At 34.4% G+C, this 17552-nt stretch overlaps 1 protein-coding gene across 1 annotated transcript; it reads left to right on the top strand.

Annotated features, from left to right (window-relative positions):
- The first annotated feature begins 3483 nt into the window (after positions 1-3483).
- Positions 3484-6623, top strand: LOC110910041. Its single transcript, XM_022154752.2, has 3 exons — positions 3484-3702; positions 3795-4204; positions 5344-6623. The coding sequence occupies exons 1-3, from the start codon at positions 3637-3639 to the stop codon at positions 6500-6502; spliced, it is 1635 nt and encodes a 544-aa protein (XP_022010444.1). The 5' UTR covers positions 3484-3636; the 3' UTR covers positions 6503-6623.
- Positions 6624-17552: the final 10929 nt, after the last annotated feature.

The raw sequence follows: 17552 nt of genomic DNA, 5'->3' as shown, positions 1-17552 counted from the left end.
GCAACTTTATAACCAGCCCAACTCGATTTGGAAGCTAAAGACCACTCCCGCCGTCATTCCACCGCAGCCAACATTGAGATTGTAGGGGCGGTGGTATCTGATGAGGAGGAGAAAGGGAGGGAATCCACGGTGTCAGATTTCTCGATTGTGGATCTAGAAAGTGGTGGTGGTGCGGCCCACAATGATAAGGTACATTGGTTAAAGATTGAAGGGGATTGTAGGATTTGTCATTTGAGTATTGATTTAACCAATCAAGATTCTAAGAATGGGAGTCCTATTAAGTTGGGTTGTTCTTGTAAAGATAATTTAGCTGCTGCTCATAAACATTGTGCTGAAGCTTGGTTCAAGATTAAGGGTAATAAGTAAGTTTCATCTTTCAAGATTCAATCTTTATTACTACTTTTTTCACATACCCATTTCAATCGTTGCATCTTTCTTGATCTAAACCTATGTTTCAATACCAAAATTGTTAAAGATTCAAGCTTTGTTGACTAGTCAACGTCCATATGTTTAGGGTTTTTTTTTTCTGTTTTGGAAATAATGTTGATTGTGTGTTTCTTGTTTATTGTTGGATTTAGTTTACCTTTCTGTGCATAGAACTTATCTGTAATGAAAGAGGCTTTTACATTTTAATTATTGAGGTGATTATTAATTATTGGAGGCCAGGTTTGCAGGCGGTGACTGGTGGTTGACGGTCAACGGAAGATGGTGATAGTTATGGAGGTGCGGTGGGAATGGTGGTGGTGCGGTGGGGTATTAATGGTGGTGGTAGGGGTAGAGAGAAAGAGAGGAGGGATGGACAGGTGTAGAGGTGTACAAATCGGTTAATCGGTTTTTAAAAAACCGGTTAAAAAAAAAAACCGGTTTTTTTCACCCAAAATAAAAACCGGTTTTTTTAATAACCGGTTCGGTTAATAACCGGTTTTTGAGGTCCAAAACAATAACCGGTATAACCGGTTGGGACCGGTTTTTAACCGGTTTTCCCAAAAAAACCGGTTTTTTTCCGGTTTTAACCGGTTTTTTAATAACCGGTTCGGTTAATAACCGGTTTTTGAAATCAAGAATAGTAACCGGTATAAAAACCGGCGGTTAAAAAAAACCGGTTAAAAAAAAACCGGTTATAAAAAAAACCGGTTAAAAAAAAACCAGTTTCGGTTTTTTTTCCGGTTTCGATTCTAAAACCAGTTTTTTTGTACACCTCTAGACAGGTGTGTGAAATGTCTATGTGTGTATAACAATATATATAATATTAAAATCTTTATGCATTAAAGACTTGTTCCTTATACTTTTATGTATATAAGACTTGTACTTTGTGTGTAAATGACCAAATTACCCTTGCAGTTAACAAACTTGGTGGATGGAGTTAGAAATTTGGACTCAAATGGTTAAATAAAATGCTTACAGGGACTCAAGTCGTTAAACTTTTTGCTTTTGGACTCAACTAGTTAAAACACATAAAACACAGGGACTCAAAAAGTAATTTACCCTAAAATAAATTTAAATTGGACAGCCGGATGGACTGGTATTAAATTAATTGTAAATGGAAACATAAAAGTTATCTTAAATATAATTTGTAATGAAAAAGGAACCTAAAACTAAAACATGAAACATAAAGAAAAGTAAAAAATAATAACAAAGTCCAGAAAAATTTTTTTTAAGAAAAAAACAAAAAAGCTAATAGGATGAAGACACTATTCACACAACTTGTTAAGTGTAATTTACGTCAAAATGTAGACCAACTGAAAATATACATAAAAATAAGCACGAAATGTATTATATTTGACCCGACTTATTTTTCAGGAAAAAAATAAAATTTACGCCAAAGCGGAGACCAACTGAAAAAACGTACATATTAATAAGCATAATAACATATTATATTTGACCCAACTTATTTCCAGAAAAAATTTACGTCGGAACGTAATTGAACTTATAACGATACGTACGTAAAACTCAATTACAAAGTTTTTAAAAAGTTAAAGAGTTGTAAATGTTAATAATTAAAGTTGAGGGATAAAATATAAAAAAAAGACCAAAAAACATTAAAAGACAAAAAAAAAGTGAACATTGTTAACGAAGTTTGCTAAATGTATTATAGCTAATTGTACGGTGTGTTTATATTGAAGTAAATTGGTTGGTTCACTTACTTTGAGATATACGGTTTGGTCCACGGTTTGACTCGTCGAACTGACCATGTACATTGAATGATGACCATGTGTGTTGAATCTGAAGTTCAAATTTTATGAACTTTACATTTTTGCAACATGGATCATCTTTTCCATTTAACAAATGTATAGTTTTAAAAATATTTTCCAGCTTTAAGGGAAAAAAATTACCAAATACCAATCACATGAAAATGATAGCTTGATACTTGAAGACTGAAGTTGTTGAATGGTCAATTTTTCCAGTTGTTAATAATGTAATAATATCAACAAAATGACAACTAATGACACCTTTTTCAATAATTTAATTTAAATTTATGCAATTTTATAGTATTATATACTTGCTTGGCAATATATATCTTAGTCAGGATTTACAATAAAAAATAACAATAATATGACTCATGATACAAAGAAAGTTGACTGAATGAATTAATTTCATACATGCAAAGTAATATTCTAGAGTATCATTTTACCAGTTTAGGTTGATCACTATATTAGTAAATTAGTTAATTTACATTAATCTCAGGGCAAAATAGTAATATTTAATTAACATGGCTTTTGATAGAAAAAACTATAATGTTTGTGCTTCTTCATGAAATAAATGGAACTAAATTAAACTACTAAAAACGTATGAATTTATTCCTAAACATATACAAAGAAATGTTAACATTCATGTATCTGTCTTTATCTACATGTTTGTTTTTATTTTTGTTCTTTAACAAAAAAAAAAAAAAATCCATTGACTGTTACATGTAGAGCTCAAATTCATGACAAATCAAATTCTCAAGGAATATGGATAATGATCATCTTAGAGCATCTATTAACATTTTACAAATTTTCACTGTCATGTTAAATGGGACTCCTATATTAGTGCACTATGAGCTCTAACTCACTTTTTTCACATTTGTGTGTTGGCTTCACAAGTTTCGTCATCCACCGCCTATTATATATATTATATATATTGTTGTTGTAGGATATTGAATAGTAAATTTATTTTTAAAATGATATATAATTTTTTTTAATATTTTATTATTTTAATATTATAATACCATATTATTATATTTACATTTAACATATTTCCATTTTCCCCCTTTTATCATTTACTTTTTGTTTTTCATAATTCTTTTTTTAAATAATATTACGTTTGTCAATTAATTTAATAATTTTTTTAATAACTTTCGTTCGTTAATTAAAAAAGTATTAAAAATGTTAATGGTATTTGAATAAAAATAAAAACATGCATGCATAATTAAATAATTAAATGCCAGCAATGAAATACAAGGGATATGAAAGCTTTGTCTAAAGTCAAATCTGGCACTTGTTTCACATTTAAAACCCCTCTCTCTCACACACACACCCCACCTCATCTCTCTCTCTACTCTCTCTCATCTCCATCTTCTCCAACAAGCAAATGAAACAATATAACCCCTCATAATTCATTCATTCTCACCTTCATCTATTCACAGCATCATCAACAATGGCATCATCTCCTCCTCACGGATGCCTCCAAAAGAAACACTGGTGGTGGCTCACAAACAAAAAGGTAAACAAACACATTATTCATTCATTTAACCCCTCATAACTCATTCATTTTCGTTGTTTCAATCTGTTTACCTATCATATACACGTTTTCAGATTGCTGACATGTATATAAAACAAGCTAGATCATTATTCGTATCCAAACAAGATAACAACATCGCTTCTGCGATTAACCTCCTTGATTCTGCACTCGCTGTATCGCCTACGTATGAACCGGCTTTAAAACTGAAAGCTACGGCTCTCCTTCATCTCAGAAGGTTCAATGAAGTTGCGGATATGCTTCAGGATTATATTCCGAGCATGAACATGATGTCAGATGATGCATCTTCATCGTCTTCAGATAATAACTCGCAACCGCTGGTTAGAGAACGAGTTAAGCTTCTGTCCGATTCCAATGACTCGGTTAATGGATTGGAGGGAGCGGTTAAGTGTTTTTCGGTGTCTGATTTGAAGAAGAAAGTTGTTGCAGGTTTTGTTAGAAATCGGAACAGAGAACATCAATGGAGGTATGTGTTTGTGCTTCAAAATTAGGTTAAAATCAAGCAATTGTTCACTGATAATTAGGGATGAGCAAAATGGACCCGGTACCGGTACCGAATTTACCGAACCAGGTACCTTTTCGGTACCGACTTTTAACATTTTCGGTACAGTTCGGTACCGGTCCGGTACGGTACCGGTTTTTACCCTTAAATACCGGTACCGGTACCGAACCGGGTATATTCGGTACCGGTACCGGTACCCACTTTTGAGGATTTTCAGTACCGGTTCTTTCGGTACCGGACGGTACCGAACTCATCCCTACTGATAATTGCTAAATTAGATGAAAATCAAACAATTGTTGCTCAAATTGTTTGAAAATTAGGTTGAAATCAAGCAATTGTGCAAAGATAATCGCTAAATCAGGTCGAAATTAATCAATTGTTCGGTGTTAATCGTTCAATTAGGTTCGAATCCAGCAATTTGTTCACTGATTATCGCTAAATTAGGATAAAATTAAACAATTGTTCATGTTTCTATCACTCAAATTGTTTCAAAATTAAGTTAAAATCAAGCAGTTGTTTAGTGATAATCGTTCAATTAGGTCAAAATCAAGCAATTTGCTTACTCATAATTGCTAAATTAGGCTAAAATCAAACAATTATTCATTGATAATTAGGGCTGTAAACGAACGGAACATTCAGCGAACAGTTCGTGAACTGTATGGCGGGAAATTCGTTTGTGTTCGTTCTTTTAATAAATGAACAAACACGGACAAAAAAATTATGTTCGATAAGTTAAATAAACGAACGTGACCAGAGCCTGCGTAGTAATGTTTCTGATGAAAAAACCAAATTTATTTTAAAATGAATATATAACGTTCTTTTGTGTTTATTTATGTTCATGCACAATTGTTTGTGTTCGTTTATGTTTGATAAGTGTTCATGAACGTGTTTGTTTTCTTAATGAACGAACACGAACATGAACAAGAAATCTCATTCGATACGTGTTCGTGAACTGTTCATGAACATGTTCATTGCTTAACGAACGAACACGAACAAGTTCGGTTCGTTTACAGCGCTACTGATAATCATTGCATTAGGTAATTGAAATCATCTAATCTGTTCCAATTTTGTTGCAAATTCTAATCAATTCTCTACAATTTCAGGTACTTGATTCTAGGTCAAGCATGTTTTCACCTAGGGTTACTAGAAGACGCAATGGCACTTCTACAAACCGGAAAACGCCTCGCCTCCGCGGCATTCCGCCGCGAAAGCATCTGCTGGTCCGACGACAGTTTCGCCTTCACCGGCGAAACATTCACCACCAGCAACCATCCACATACAACACCACACTCTGAAAACATCAATAACCTCCTAAACCACATCAAACTCCTCCTCCGCCGCAAAACCGCCGCGATCGCAGCCGCGGAAGCCGGTTTACACGCCGAATCCATCAGACATTTCTCCAAAATCATCAACGCCCGTCGTGGATCGCCTCCACACTTCCTCGCCGACTGCTACATTCGCCGCGCCATTGCCTACCGTACCACCGGTAGAATAACCGAATCTACAGCGGATTGTAACCGTACATTAGCGTTAAATCCGTCATGCATCGAAGCCCTAACCGCGAGAGCCGAGCTATTTGAATCGATCCGTTGTGTTCATGACTCGCTTCACGACTATGAACACTTAAAACTTATTTACAACTCAATTCTCCGTGACCGGAAACTCCCCGGTCCGGTATGGAAGCAACAAAAAGTTAGTTACAATGAAGTTCCTAACAAACTCCTAACAATTTCAACTAAAATTGAAAAACTAAAACAAAGAGTTGCAAAGGGAGAAACTAGAAATGATGTTAATGATGTTGATTATTATGCGTTATTCGGGGTGAGAAGAGGTTGTTCACGATCCGAATTGGAGCGATCACATTTGTTACTAACCATTCGTTACAAACCCGATAAGTTTTTAAATTTTGTTGAGCGGTGCGAGTTTGTAGACGCGGGTGATGTAGAATTGGTTAAGGAGCGCGCGCGAGTGTCCGGTTTGTTATTGTATCGGTTGATTCAACGGGGGTATACGAGTTTGATGAGAATAGTTTTGGATGAAGAAGCGTTAGAGAAACAAAGAATGAAGGTTAAACATGATGAGCTTCAACAACAATGTGTTGAAATGGTAACAATGAGGAACAATAATAGTGATAAAATTGAGAAGAAGAATGTGTTTCAAGGGGTGTTTTGTAGAGATATTGCAGTTGTTGGGAGTTTGTTGTGTCAAACAGGGTTTAATCATCCAATTCAAGTGAAATATGAGGGTTTAAGCTGTTAGATTATCATTATAAAATGGTGATGTACAAAATGGGTGGTAGTGGTGGTTTATTGTGGGGAAAATTTTTCCAATTTTGTCAGCAATTGTCTCTAATATATGTGTTATTTTATTATTTTATTTACTTGGTGTCGTACGTGCACAAAATTATTATGTTTTGGCAGCAGAAATTTACTGTCTTCCCCATCAATCAAATGCTTGGAAACAAGATTCACTTTTCCCATGCAAAACCTTTTTATGTTCTTAGATCTTGTGTAGTAAGGCGTGATTTATAAAATTTTTTCAAAAAAAAAAACGTCCTATAACGCCCCGGTAACCACTACACCCGGTGTTACCGGGCGTTATTTTTCAAAAAAAATGAATCAGGCGTGATTATTAAAACGCCATTTTGCATTGTTGGAGCTTTGACTTACGTTGACCCACCAATGAAAAATCACTTTTTTTTTTTTTTTTTTTTTGTTTAAGGACTGAAAGGGGCATTATTCCCACTACGCCAATTTTGCAATAACGCCCCATGCTGACTGGGTTGCCACGTGTCGGATAATGCCCCATGGTGGGGGCATTATATTTCTTAACCACTACACATGGTCTTATATAATTATGTTTGGGAAAAAAGTTAAAAAAGTAAATGTGATTTTCTATTTTTTTAACGACAAATTTGGATCACTGACGTACTACTGGAGTATCATTGTGTTACCAGCGGAACCACCCGATCGTATCCACATCCAGTCATCCACTAGGTAATAATGCCTATACATCAATTCAGGAGGAAACCCAATAAATCTGGGAATACCCCCTTGTGAGAATCGAAACCATGACTTAATGGTCATAAACCTTATCCCACCCCTAAGATACCACTAGGTTATAATGCCATAGGCAAATGTGATTTTCATTAATTAATGCTTGTTCGAGATAAGTGTTCGTGACTAATTTATGAGCAGGCTCATTCCTTAATGTTTGTTCGTGTTCGTTTAGTTCATTTACATATCTAGTTGCAGTCTTTGAGGTTTACGACCTCTTAATAACACTACATAGATATGGCATATTAGCTGGGAAATAATGGTCAAACATAAACTTGATGATTTTGTCAATGATTCACCACGGTTTGTACATTTCAACATTTGATGTTGTCAATGATTTTCATACATTAACAATGACTTGTGGACTTTAAAAGCATGTCAACTCAATTGTTCATGTTGCCTACTTGAAAAAAAACCCGAAGGTTTAAATACATAACTTAAGATGAAAAATAACATGTATTGTAGTTATCATAATTGACATTGTATCATGGTTAGGTTAGTTATTGTAAATGTTTTAAAAACCGGTATTTTATCGTACCGGGTTAGACTCAGAAATGGTTCAACCGGTTGAACTGGGTGCACCGAACGGTTCAGCTGTATTGACTAATTAACTATATAAATCAATAAAATATAATTACAACTCAAAAAATAATCCAAAACTACATCAGTTCATAATAAACAAATATTCCAAAAGTTCATCCATAATAAAAAAAAATCATCCAAAAGTTTATGATTAAATACCCATTAGACTCTACGTAGTGGGGCGGTGTATACCGCCTTCTCCCTCCATGGCGCCCCATAGCGCCGCGGAACACCGCTACAGGCGGTGCTATGGGGGTACAAAATCTTGTTCACCTTTGAAGGAGTATGTTCCCAACAAGCCGTGCAGACCAATCAGGTCGCGCGCAGGACCATACTCCTAATACATCAATCTGATAAATCTATAGACCCCACGCGGACTACATAGGCACAACCTGAGTCGCGCACGAGGTCCAAGCAAGGATGAAAGTCAGATTCTACACTTAGCATCCTGAATGAAAGCCCTCGATCCATAGACCTTGCACCGGCTGATGGAGTACACACCAGAGGCCGCGCGAGGGTGGCGGCGCAAGATTCATTCCAGGAAACACTAAAGGTACGAGTGACAGAGGAGTAAGCCAATCAGCGTCCATCAAGCTGTATCCTAGTCCTTACCTTACTCAACTACTTAACCATAGGCTTTATCAATAATATTCCTACATTAAACCGTTTTTTTTTTTTCATTTTCATCTCATTTCATTTCTAGCGATAAAAAAAATTATATAAGAATGACAGGTAAACAATCAATAAACGAATTGGTGTTGAGGATTTGTTGTGCACAACCCTCTGCATTTTGTCCAAAAAAACCAACAGCTTCAGGAGCAAAGGAACGAAAACTTTCGTTAAAGTAACAAAACGCCATGAAATTTTATGGGCGCTAATGAGAGAGGAGTAGAGAAGACAAATCGGTCGGCGGGGCATCGAACATTAGGACGTTCGGGGCATGAGAAGGAGTCGGTGGAATGGTGTAGCTCGTGGGGGTGGGTGGGGTTGGTGGTGGTCTGATTTTTTTAAATGTTAAATAATGTATAACACAATCGCATAAAATTATCTCAACCCATCGTCATATTTTATACTTCTCCTCTCCAAAACACATATTTTTGGATATGAAATATGGAACCCTCCAACGCTTACGTGACACACCTTTTTTCCCACATTTCATAATAACACGACACAGTCTTATAAGTAGAAATAAAATGATGAATATACCCTCACATGTTATGCGTGTGAGGGAATTGGAAATTAACTGATGAAATTAACGTGGTTAGTTGTAAAAGATAGAACGCATAACAAAAATAAAATTAAAGGATGTTTTAGTAAGTTTTAAACATTAAGGATGTAACCTGCAAGTTTAAGGAAACGTAAAGGACGTTTTGTGCATTTTACTCAAAATAAAATAATTTTAATAAAGTCAAGATAACTAAAATAACCCTCAAAATCCTATAAATGTAAGAATTCGTGGTAAGAGGCTGAGAGAATGTTTGGGATTACATTTTGAAGTGATTTTTTTATTATTGCGTTTGTAAAACATAAATAATCTAAAAAAGTGTTTGGATGAATAAGTGATTATCTGCCTCCAAAACGCACGCAGTTTTGTAGAAGCATGTACCTACATGCTTTTTCAAAACGCAGTTTTGAAAAAGCAAAATCTATTTTGAAAACGCATAATCTATTTTGAAAACGTAACACCAAACACCCCCTAAGAGTGTTGACGCTTGACGACGGTGTTGAAGGATTTTGCGAGAATCCATCCAATTTCAGTTTCATTCATTCTCCAAACAAACATTTTATAATTTGAATTTAGATTTAATTTTCAACAAATTATGTGAATCAAATAATTTAGAAATGGGATTTCGGCTCCAATTCCATTGAATCAAATGTCCAATTATAGTTCGAAAGGGTGTGTATTTATGATACGACCCGAAAACATGACAGGAAACTAATACAGAATTCGCAGGTTTAGGTTTAGTTTAAACGGGTTCGGGTCAGTTTCAGGCTGAACCCGTGAACCCGTTTAGCTAAATGAGTGAGGTTCGGGTCAACCCGGTCGGGTTGGCGTGTTAACCCGTTTAACCAAATTCTATTATATTATATTTTTACAATATGTTTTATATTATAATTTAAATTGGGTATGTATTTTATGCTATAATTATAACTTAAAAAAGGAAATTGACATAAGATTTTATGATTTTTAATGTAATTTTATTATATAAATTTGTATTTTTTGTAGTAGATGTTAATTTTAATACATCAATCAGAGTCGTTCCAATGTTTTTGGAGGCCCTAAGCGAAATACAAAGTGGAGGCCTTTATATTTGTATAATTTCACAAAAAAAGAACATGCATCTAAGAATATAAACTAAAATCACTGTAAGTCGTAACGGTCAGCGATTCACTTGCAGCAGCCGGGTGGGAAATAACAATGAAAATGGTGGCTCTAATTGAAGAATTTTATAATGAATACGTCGATGTTTGCAATTATGTATATTAGCTTAGCTGGAGTTTTTAATTAAAAAGTGAGCCGTTTTTTTTTAATTGAAAACTAGTTTTATTTTGCAATTAATTTGTTGCACATACTATATGTAATAACTTACTAAAAAATGGAGGCCCTTATTCTTTGGTGGCCCTAGGCCCGTGCCTAGGGTGGAAAGCCTAACAGGCCGTCCCTGACATTAATTTGCTGAAAAAACATAAAAAATAAAAGTAAAATAAATCGGGTTGAGTTCATGTCGCCTGTGAATATTTGGGTCGGGTTCATATGTATGACACGATATTAAGGTTCGTCTAAAATTTTCAGGTTCTTCTAAAATTTTTGGGTTCAGGTCAGGTTGAACCCGCCAACACGACCACTTTAGCACCCCTAATTTGAAATAAGTAATTTTGATACATATTTGTCGTGCTCCTAGTATTTCAAAGAGTCTTGAGTCCTTTATCTATGGTCAAAATAACCTTCTCAACAAAGGTCACAATATGACAATATTTCTTTTTGGTGTTCATTTACTTTACAACTTAGTAGGGAGGACCAAACTACAAGAGAGTCTCTCTTACACACCTCTTTAATGGTTAAATGCGCCCGTACCCCTTTAGTTACTCCGTTCTAAGTATCCTAACCAAATCCCTAGCAATACCCGACAACACGAATTCTTCGGATGTATTATTGTTGACAAACTATGTGTCTTAAAGTGTGTATATGGTGTTAAATGGATGTATGTCTTAACTTTGTCCTCTGCAAATTCAGTTTTGTGTTGTTTTCTTGGAATTTAATTTGAAGTTGACATGGTTGATGGTTGTTTAAATGTTAACAGTACCAAATGCATGAATCATAACTAAACTGCATAAATGTGTTGTACGATGTGCATCCGTGGTTGTACTACCTACCATTGGACAAAGTAATGAATTAAAATGTGTGGACTTTAGTCCCCTATTTGTTTTGTGATACTAATTTTAGGGTGTAGGGGTAGTTAGACACTTGAAAGTGGTAAATTTTAAAATCAAGCAATGAGAGTGTGTCATGTCATTCAATGAAAAGTGTTTAAACTATGCTCAAAAGTGTTGGCAATAGTTAGACACTTCATGAATTGATAAACTATTAAAAAAAAGGAAAAAAAGTGTGATTGGTTGAGAAGAATTGGACCCCACCACACACCCCCTCTCTCCCCCTTTCCTTCACGTTCACCGAATCAGTGAAGGTTCACTGATTTCACCCCAATATTCGGTAAACAAAAGTGTTGGCATTGGTTCACCGATCGGCAAATGGCGGTGCCGAAGGAGTTTGCCGCTCCACTCCGTAAGGCCTTATTTATTGACTATTCCACAAAATCATCACACACAAATATAAACAACTTTTGAATGATTAGTTAGTGTGTTTATAAATGGTTGAAACTAGTAAGATTATCCGCGCTACGTTGTGGGGTTTAGTTAGTTTAATATAGCAATCGAAAGAAATATGCATAAAAGAATATCCAGACATGTTTACACTGAAAACTATTAAAATGAATTTAAATCAGACTGCGGAATGGGCTGGTATTAAATTAATTGTAAATGGAAACGTAAAAGTTATATTAAATATAATTTGTAATGAAAAAAGAACCTAAAACTAAAACATGAAACATAAAGAAAAGTAAAAAACTAATAATAAAGACTAGAAAAAAAGTTTAAGAAAGAAAAAAAAAATAACCAATAGGACGAAAGCACTATTTACACAACTTGTTAAGTGTAATTTACGTCAAAATGTAGACTAACTGAAAACATACATAAAAATAAACATGGAAATGTATTATATTTGACCCGACTCATTTCAATGGAAAAAATTTTTTTACGTCAAAACATGGATTAATTTAAAAAAGTACATAATAATAAGCATAATAATATATTATATTTGACACAACTTATTTTCAGAAAAAAAAATTCGTCGAAACGTAAATTAGTTTGAATTTATGACGATACGTACGTAAACTTAATTACAAAGTTTTGAAAAAGTTGTAAGTGTTAATAATTAAAGTTGAGGGATTCTATATAAAAAAAGACAAAAAAAAACACTAAAAGACAAAAAAAGTGAACATTGTTAACGAAGTTTGCTAAATATATTATAGTTAATTGTACGATGTGTTTATATTGAAGTAAATTTGCCGGTTCACTTAGCTTTAAGATATACGGTTTGGTCTACGGTTTGACTCGTCGAACTGAACAAAAAAACACTAAAAGACAAAAAACAAGTGAACATTGTTAACGAAGTTTTCTAAATATATTATAGTTAATTGTACGGTGTGTTTATATTGAAGTAAATTTGCTGGTTCACTTAGCTTTAAGATATACGGTTTGGTCTACGGTTTAACTCGTCGAACTGACCATGTACATTGAATGATCACCATGTTGAATCTGAAGTTCAATTTTTTTATTGACTTTACATTTTTGCAACATGGATATCTTTTCCATTTTAACAAATGCATAGTTTTAAAAATATTTTCCAGCTTTAAGGGAAAAAAATTACCAAATACCAATGGCAATCACATGAAAATGATAGCTTGATATCTTGAAGACTAAAGTTGTTGAATGGTCAACTTTTCCAGTTGTTATTAATACAATAATATCGACAAAATGATAACTAAAGATACCTTTTTCAATAATTTAATTTAGAGTAAACTGTCATTTTGATTCCTGTAGTCTGGTCAATTTTGTCACTTTAGTCTAAAACTCAAACTTTTTGCATCTGGATCCCTGTGGTTTCAATTTTATTGCTATTTTGGTCCAAAAATGAAATCATGTCATATTTGTCTTATAAAATCCTGTTATTTTGTCATTTTCTGCAGGGGCTAAATGATCATTTCTTTTTTATAAATAAATATCATATTTTATAAGACAAATATGACCTGATTTGCACTTAGGAAAATGACAAAATTGCAGGATTTTATAAGACAAGTATGACCTGATTTCATTTTTGGACCAAAATGGCAATAAAACTGAAACCACAGGGACCTAGATGCAAAATGTTTGAGTTTTGGACTAAAATGGCAAAAGTAACCAAACCTAAGTGACCAAAATGGCAGTTTACTCTTTAATTTAAATTTATGCAATTTTATTGTATTATATACTTGCTTGGTAATATATATATATATATATAGACAAAGTATATCGTACATTACGGATTAACGTACTTCACGTACAACAACGTGTGTGATTTGTTATATAACATGCGTGATTAATGTTTTAAATATGCGTGATTATTGTGTTTCAAAATTCGTGATTTTGGATTTTTGAGTTATAACGTGCATGATTTTAAACTGAACGTGCGTAATTACCTATCGTACGTGATGTACGTTAAGCCATAATGTACGTTAACCTTCATCTATATATATATATATATCGTAGTTAGGATTTATAATAAAGGGTGGTGATACAATAAGAAGTTTATTTGGCTAGGAAGGCTAGTAAGTGATCTTGATCATCCATTTAGTTAATCAAGGGCTAAGATTAAATGAATGAAATTGAAGCAAAAAAAAAAAACAAAAAGAGGCGCGTGGGTTTGTTAGGGCCATTCTAGTCAATCCAGCACAATAGTTTCTCTCTCTTCCAATTCCCCCCCATTTTTTAAACGTTAACAACTTTTTCATACAACATTATTTTTTTATAAAAATTGCACCAAAAAAAGAGCATTTTTTTATCTTTAGAACGAGTATACTATTGCTATATTTTCGATTTTTTTTGAAAACCCAGTTGCGTAAAACGCAATGGAGAAAACCCAGTTGCGTAAAACGCAATGAAAAAAAAAACGTAAAAAAATGACTTTTTCTAAAACGCAACGCACCAAAAACACAAAGAAATGTCTTATTTCTAAAACGCAATGACCAGAAAACACAAATAAATGTCTTATTTCTAAAACGCAATAGCCTAAAAACTCAAAAGAAAATGTACTTTCTAAAACGCAATGGACTGAATGTGTTTTACCTAAAACGCAATGCACCCAAAACACTTAAAAATGTCTTATTTCTAAAACGCAATGGCCAGAAAACACTTAAAAATGTCTTATTTCTAAAACGCAAAGCCTAGAAAACACATAAAAATGTCTTATTTCTAAAACGCAATAGCCTAAAAACACAAAAGAAACTGTTCTCTCTAAAACGCAATGAACTGAATACACATAAAAATGTGTTTACCTAAAACGCAATGAGTAAAAACACTTCAATAATGTTTTATTTCTAAAACGCAATGACCAGAAACTGTTGTTTACAGAACCAAAAATTGTCTAAAACGCAATGACCAGAAACTGTTGTTCACAGAACCAGAATCTAACTAAAACGCAATGACCAGAACCTGTTGTTTTACAGAACCAGAAACACTGTCTACGAATGCAGTTTTGTATGTGAATTGTCTGAACTAGGAAGCAGGAGATAAAACACTGTCTACGAATGCAGTTTTCCAGAGGCAATTTACAGAAAATTAATTTTTCTGATGTATTTTTACTACAGCAATTTAATCGGGAAAAAAAATTTCCGAGCTGACATGAGCCAGGGGCTCTGCCCCTTGGACCCCGCTACCAGGGGCACTGCCCCCGGACCCCCGCCAAGATCGTAAAACGCAATGACTAAATCAAAAACCCAAATCGTAAAAATGAAATTAAAGAATTTCTTACATGGATCGAAGTGATTTCTTCAGCAATTGACAAAGTTTGAATGATTGAAACACTTATCAGCGCTCGAATCGAAAGAATCGAGTGATTATCTCCAAAATCCACCGGAAAAAACGAGATTTTTTTTTAAATTAAACGGGGTTTTCTTCAAAAAAGCTGAAGAAAACGTTGATTGGGTGTTTGAATCATTGATTGGTGATGAAAATCGCACTATAATGTAGTGATTATTGAAATAGAAAGTGAAGAAATGGTTGAAGATGGTATGTTTTGAAGTTACTGGGTTTTGAAAAAGAAAAGGAAGGGTTGGATTGACTAAAATACCCTTTTTCTTTATTTTAAATGTTGCCACATGTCCTAATCCTATTGCTTCCTACACTTCCTAGCCAAAATAAACTTCCTATTTGATCTTTTCCCTTATAATAAAATAATAATAATAATATGATTCATGATACAAAGAAAGTTGACTCAATGAAGTAATTTCATATGATTTTTTTCAAGTTTAATCTAGAATACATGCAAAGTAATATTGTATAGACACAAACAAAACACTCAACAAATGGCTACAATTTAAGGAATGTGTTTAGTGACGGCATCAGATTCCTAATTGATGGAGAAATGTCTGGTGGCAAGAAAAGCTGCTTCTAGGAGGTTGTCAAGTGTTTTCGCTCGACGATTCCATTATTGGGTGGTTGGTTTGGCCCTTGTTCCTGTAACTCGAATCCTAGCCCGATATATCCCATTTTAATTTTACACCATTGTGAACCTTACGCCTTTTTACTCTCTGAGCGAGGTTCTCGGTATTGAAAAATTTTCGTAAACTAAATCACACGTGTAAATGTTGACATTTAAGAGATATACAGTCAACAAAATCAAGGGCAATGATGATATATATGCGGATTAGACACAAAAAAACACTCAACAAATAGATACAATTTAAGAAATGTGTTTAGTAACGGCATCAAATTCCTAATTGATGGAGAAAAGTCTGGTGGCAAGAAAAGCTGCTTCTAGGAGGTTGTCAAGTGTTTTCGCTCGACTATTCCATTCTTGGGTGGTTGGTTTGGCCCTTATTCCTGTAACTCGAATCCTAGCCCGGTATATCCCATTTTAATTTTACACCATTGTGAATCTTACGACTTTTTTACTCTCTGATCGAGGTTATCGGCATTGAAAAATCTTCGTAAAATAAATCACACATGTATATGTTGATATTTAAGAGATATACAGTCAAGAAAATCAAGCACAATGGTGATATATATATACGGATTAGACACCAAAAAAAAACACTCAACAAATGGCTACAATTTAATGAATGTGTTTAGTGACGGCATTTGATTCCTAATTAATGGAAAAAGGTTTGGTGGCAAGAAAAGTTGCTTCTAGGAGGTTGTCAAGTTTTTTGCTCGACGATTCCATTCTTGGGTGGTTGGTTTGGCCCTTGTTCCTGTAACTCGAATCCGAGCCCGGTATATCCCATTTTAATTTTACACCATTGTGAACCTTACGCCTTTTTTACTCTCTGATCGAGGTTCCCGGCATTAAAAAATCTCCATAAACTAAATCACACATGTATATGTTGACATTTAAGAGATATACAGTCAAGAAAATCAAGGGCAATGGTGATATATATGCGGATTAGACACAAAAAAAAAACACTCAACAAATGGCTACAATTTAAGGAATGTGTTTAGTGACGGCATCAGATTCCTAATTGATGGAGAAATGTCTGGTGGCAAGAAAAGCTGCTTCTAGGAGGTTGTCAAGTGTTTTCCCTCGACAATTCCATTTTTGGGTGGTTGGTTTGGCCTTTGTTCCTGTAACTCGAATCCTCGCCCGGTATATCCCATTTTAATTTTACACCATGGTGAACCTTATGCCTTTTTTACTCTCTGATCGAGGTTCTCGGCATTGAAAAATCTTCCTAAACTAAATCACACGTGTATATGTTGACATTTAAGAGATATACCGTTAAGAAAATCAAGGGTAATGGTGATATATATGCGGATTAGACACAAAAAAATACTCAACAAATGGCTACAATTTAAAGATTGTGTTTAGTGATAGTATCAGATTCCTAATTGATGGAGAAAGGTCTGGTGGCAAGAAAAACTGCTTCTAGGAGGTTGTCAACTGTTTTCGCTCAACGATTCCATTCTTGGGTGGTTGGTTTGGCCCTTGTTCGTGTAACTCGAATCCTAGCCCGGTATACCCCAATTTTATTTTACACTATTGTGAACCTTACGCCTTTTTTACTCTCTGATCGAGGTTCTCAGCATTGAAAAATATTCGTAAACTAAATCACACATGTATATGTTGACATTTAAAAGATATACGGTCAAGAAAATCAAGGACAATGGTGATATATATGCGGATTAGACACAAAAAAAAAACTCAACAAATTGCTACAATTTAAGGAATGTGTTTAGTGACGGCATCAGATTCCTAATTGATGGAGAAAGGTCTGGCGGCAAGAAAAGCTGCTTTTAGGAGGTTGTCAAGTGTTTTCCCTCGACAATTCCATTTTTGGGTGGTTGGTTTGGCCTTTGTT

The sequence above is a fragment of the Helianthus annuus genome, chromosome 15 (assembly GCF_002127325.2).
Source record: "Helianthus annuus cultivar XRQ/B chromosome 15, HanXRQr2.0-SUNRISE, whole genome shotgun sequence".
NCBI classification, from domain to species: domain Eukaryota; kingdom Viridiplantae; phylum Streptophyta; class Magnoliopsida; order Asterales; family Asteraceae; genus Helianthus; species Helianthus annuus.
Note: the sequence above shows the minus strand (reverse complement) of the source record. Positions and strands in the feature narration are given on the sequence as shown.

What these genes read in the sequence shown, in the direction of transcription:
- LOC110910041 (XM_022154752.2), top strand. Translation starts at nt 3,637, where the DNA reads ATGGCATCATCTCCTCCTCACGGATGCCTCCAAAAGAAACACTGGTGG. An exon ending in GGTGGCTCACAAACAAAAAG is followed by an intron (nt 3,703 to 3,794) that starts GTAAACAAACAC and finishes ACACGTTTTCAG; the next exon opens with ATTGCTGACATGTATATAAA. An exon ending in AACAGAGAACATCAATGGAG is followed by an intron (nt 4,205 to 5,343) that starts GTATGTGTTTGT and finishes CTACAATTTCAG; the next exon opens with GTACTTGATTCTAGGTCAAG.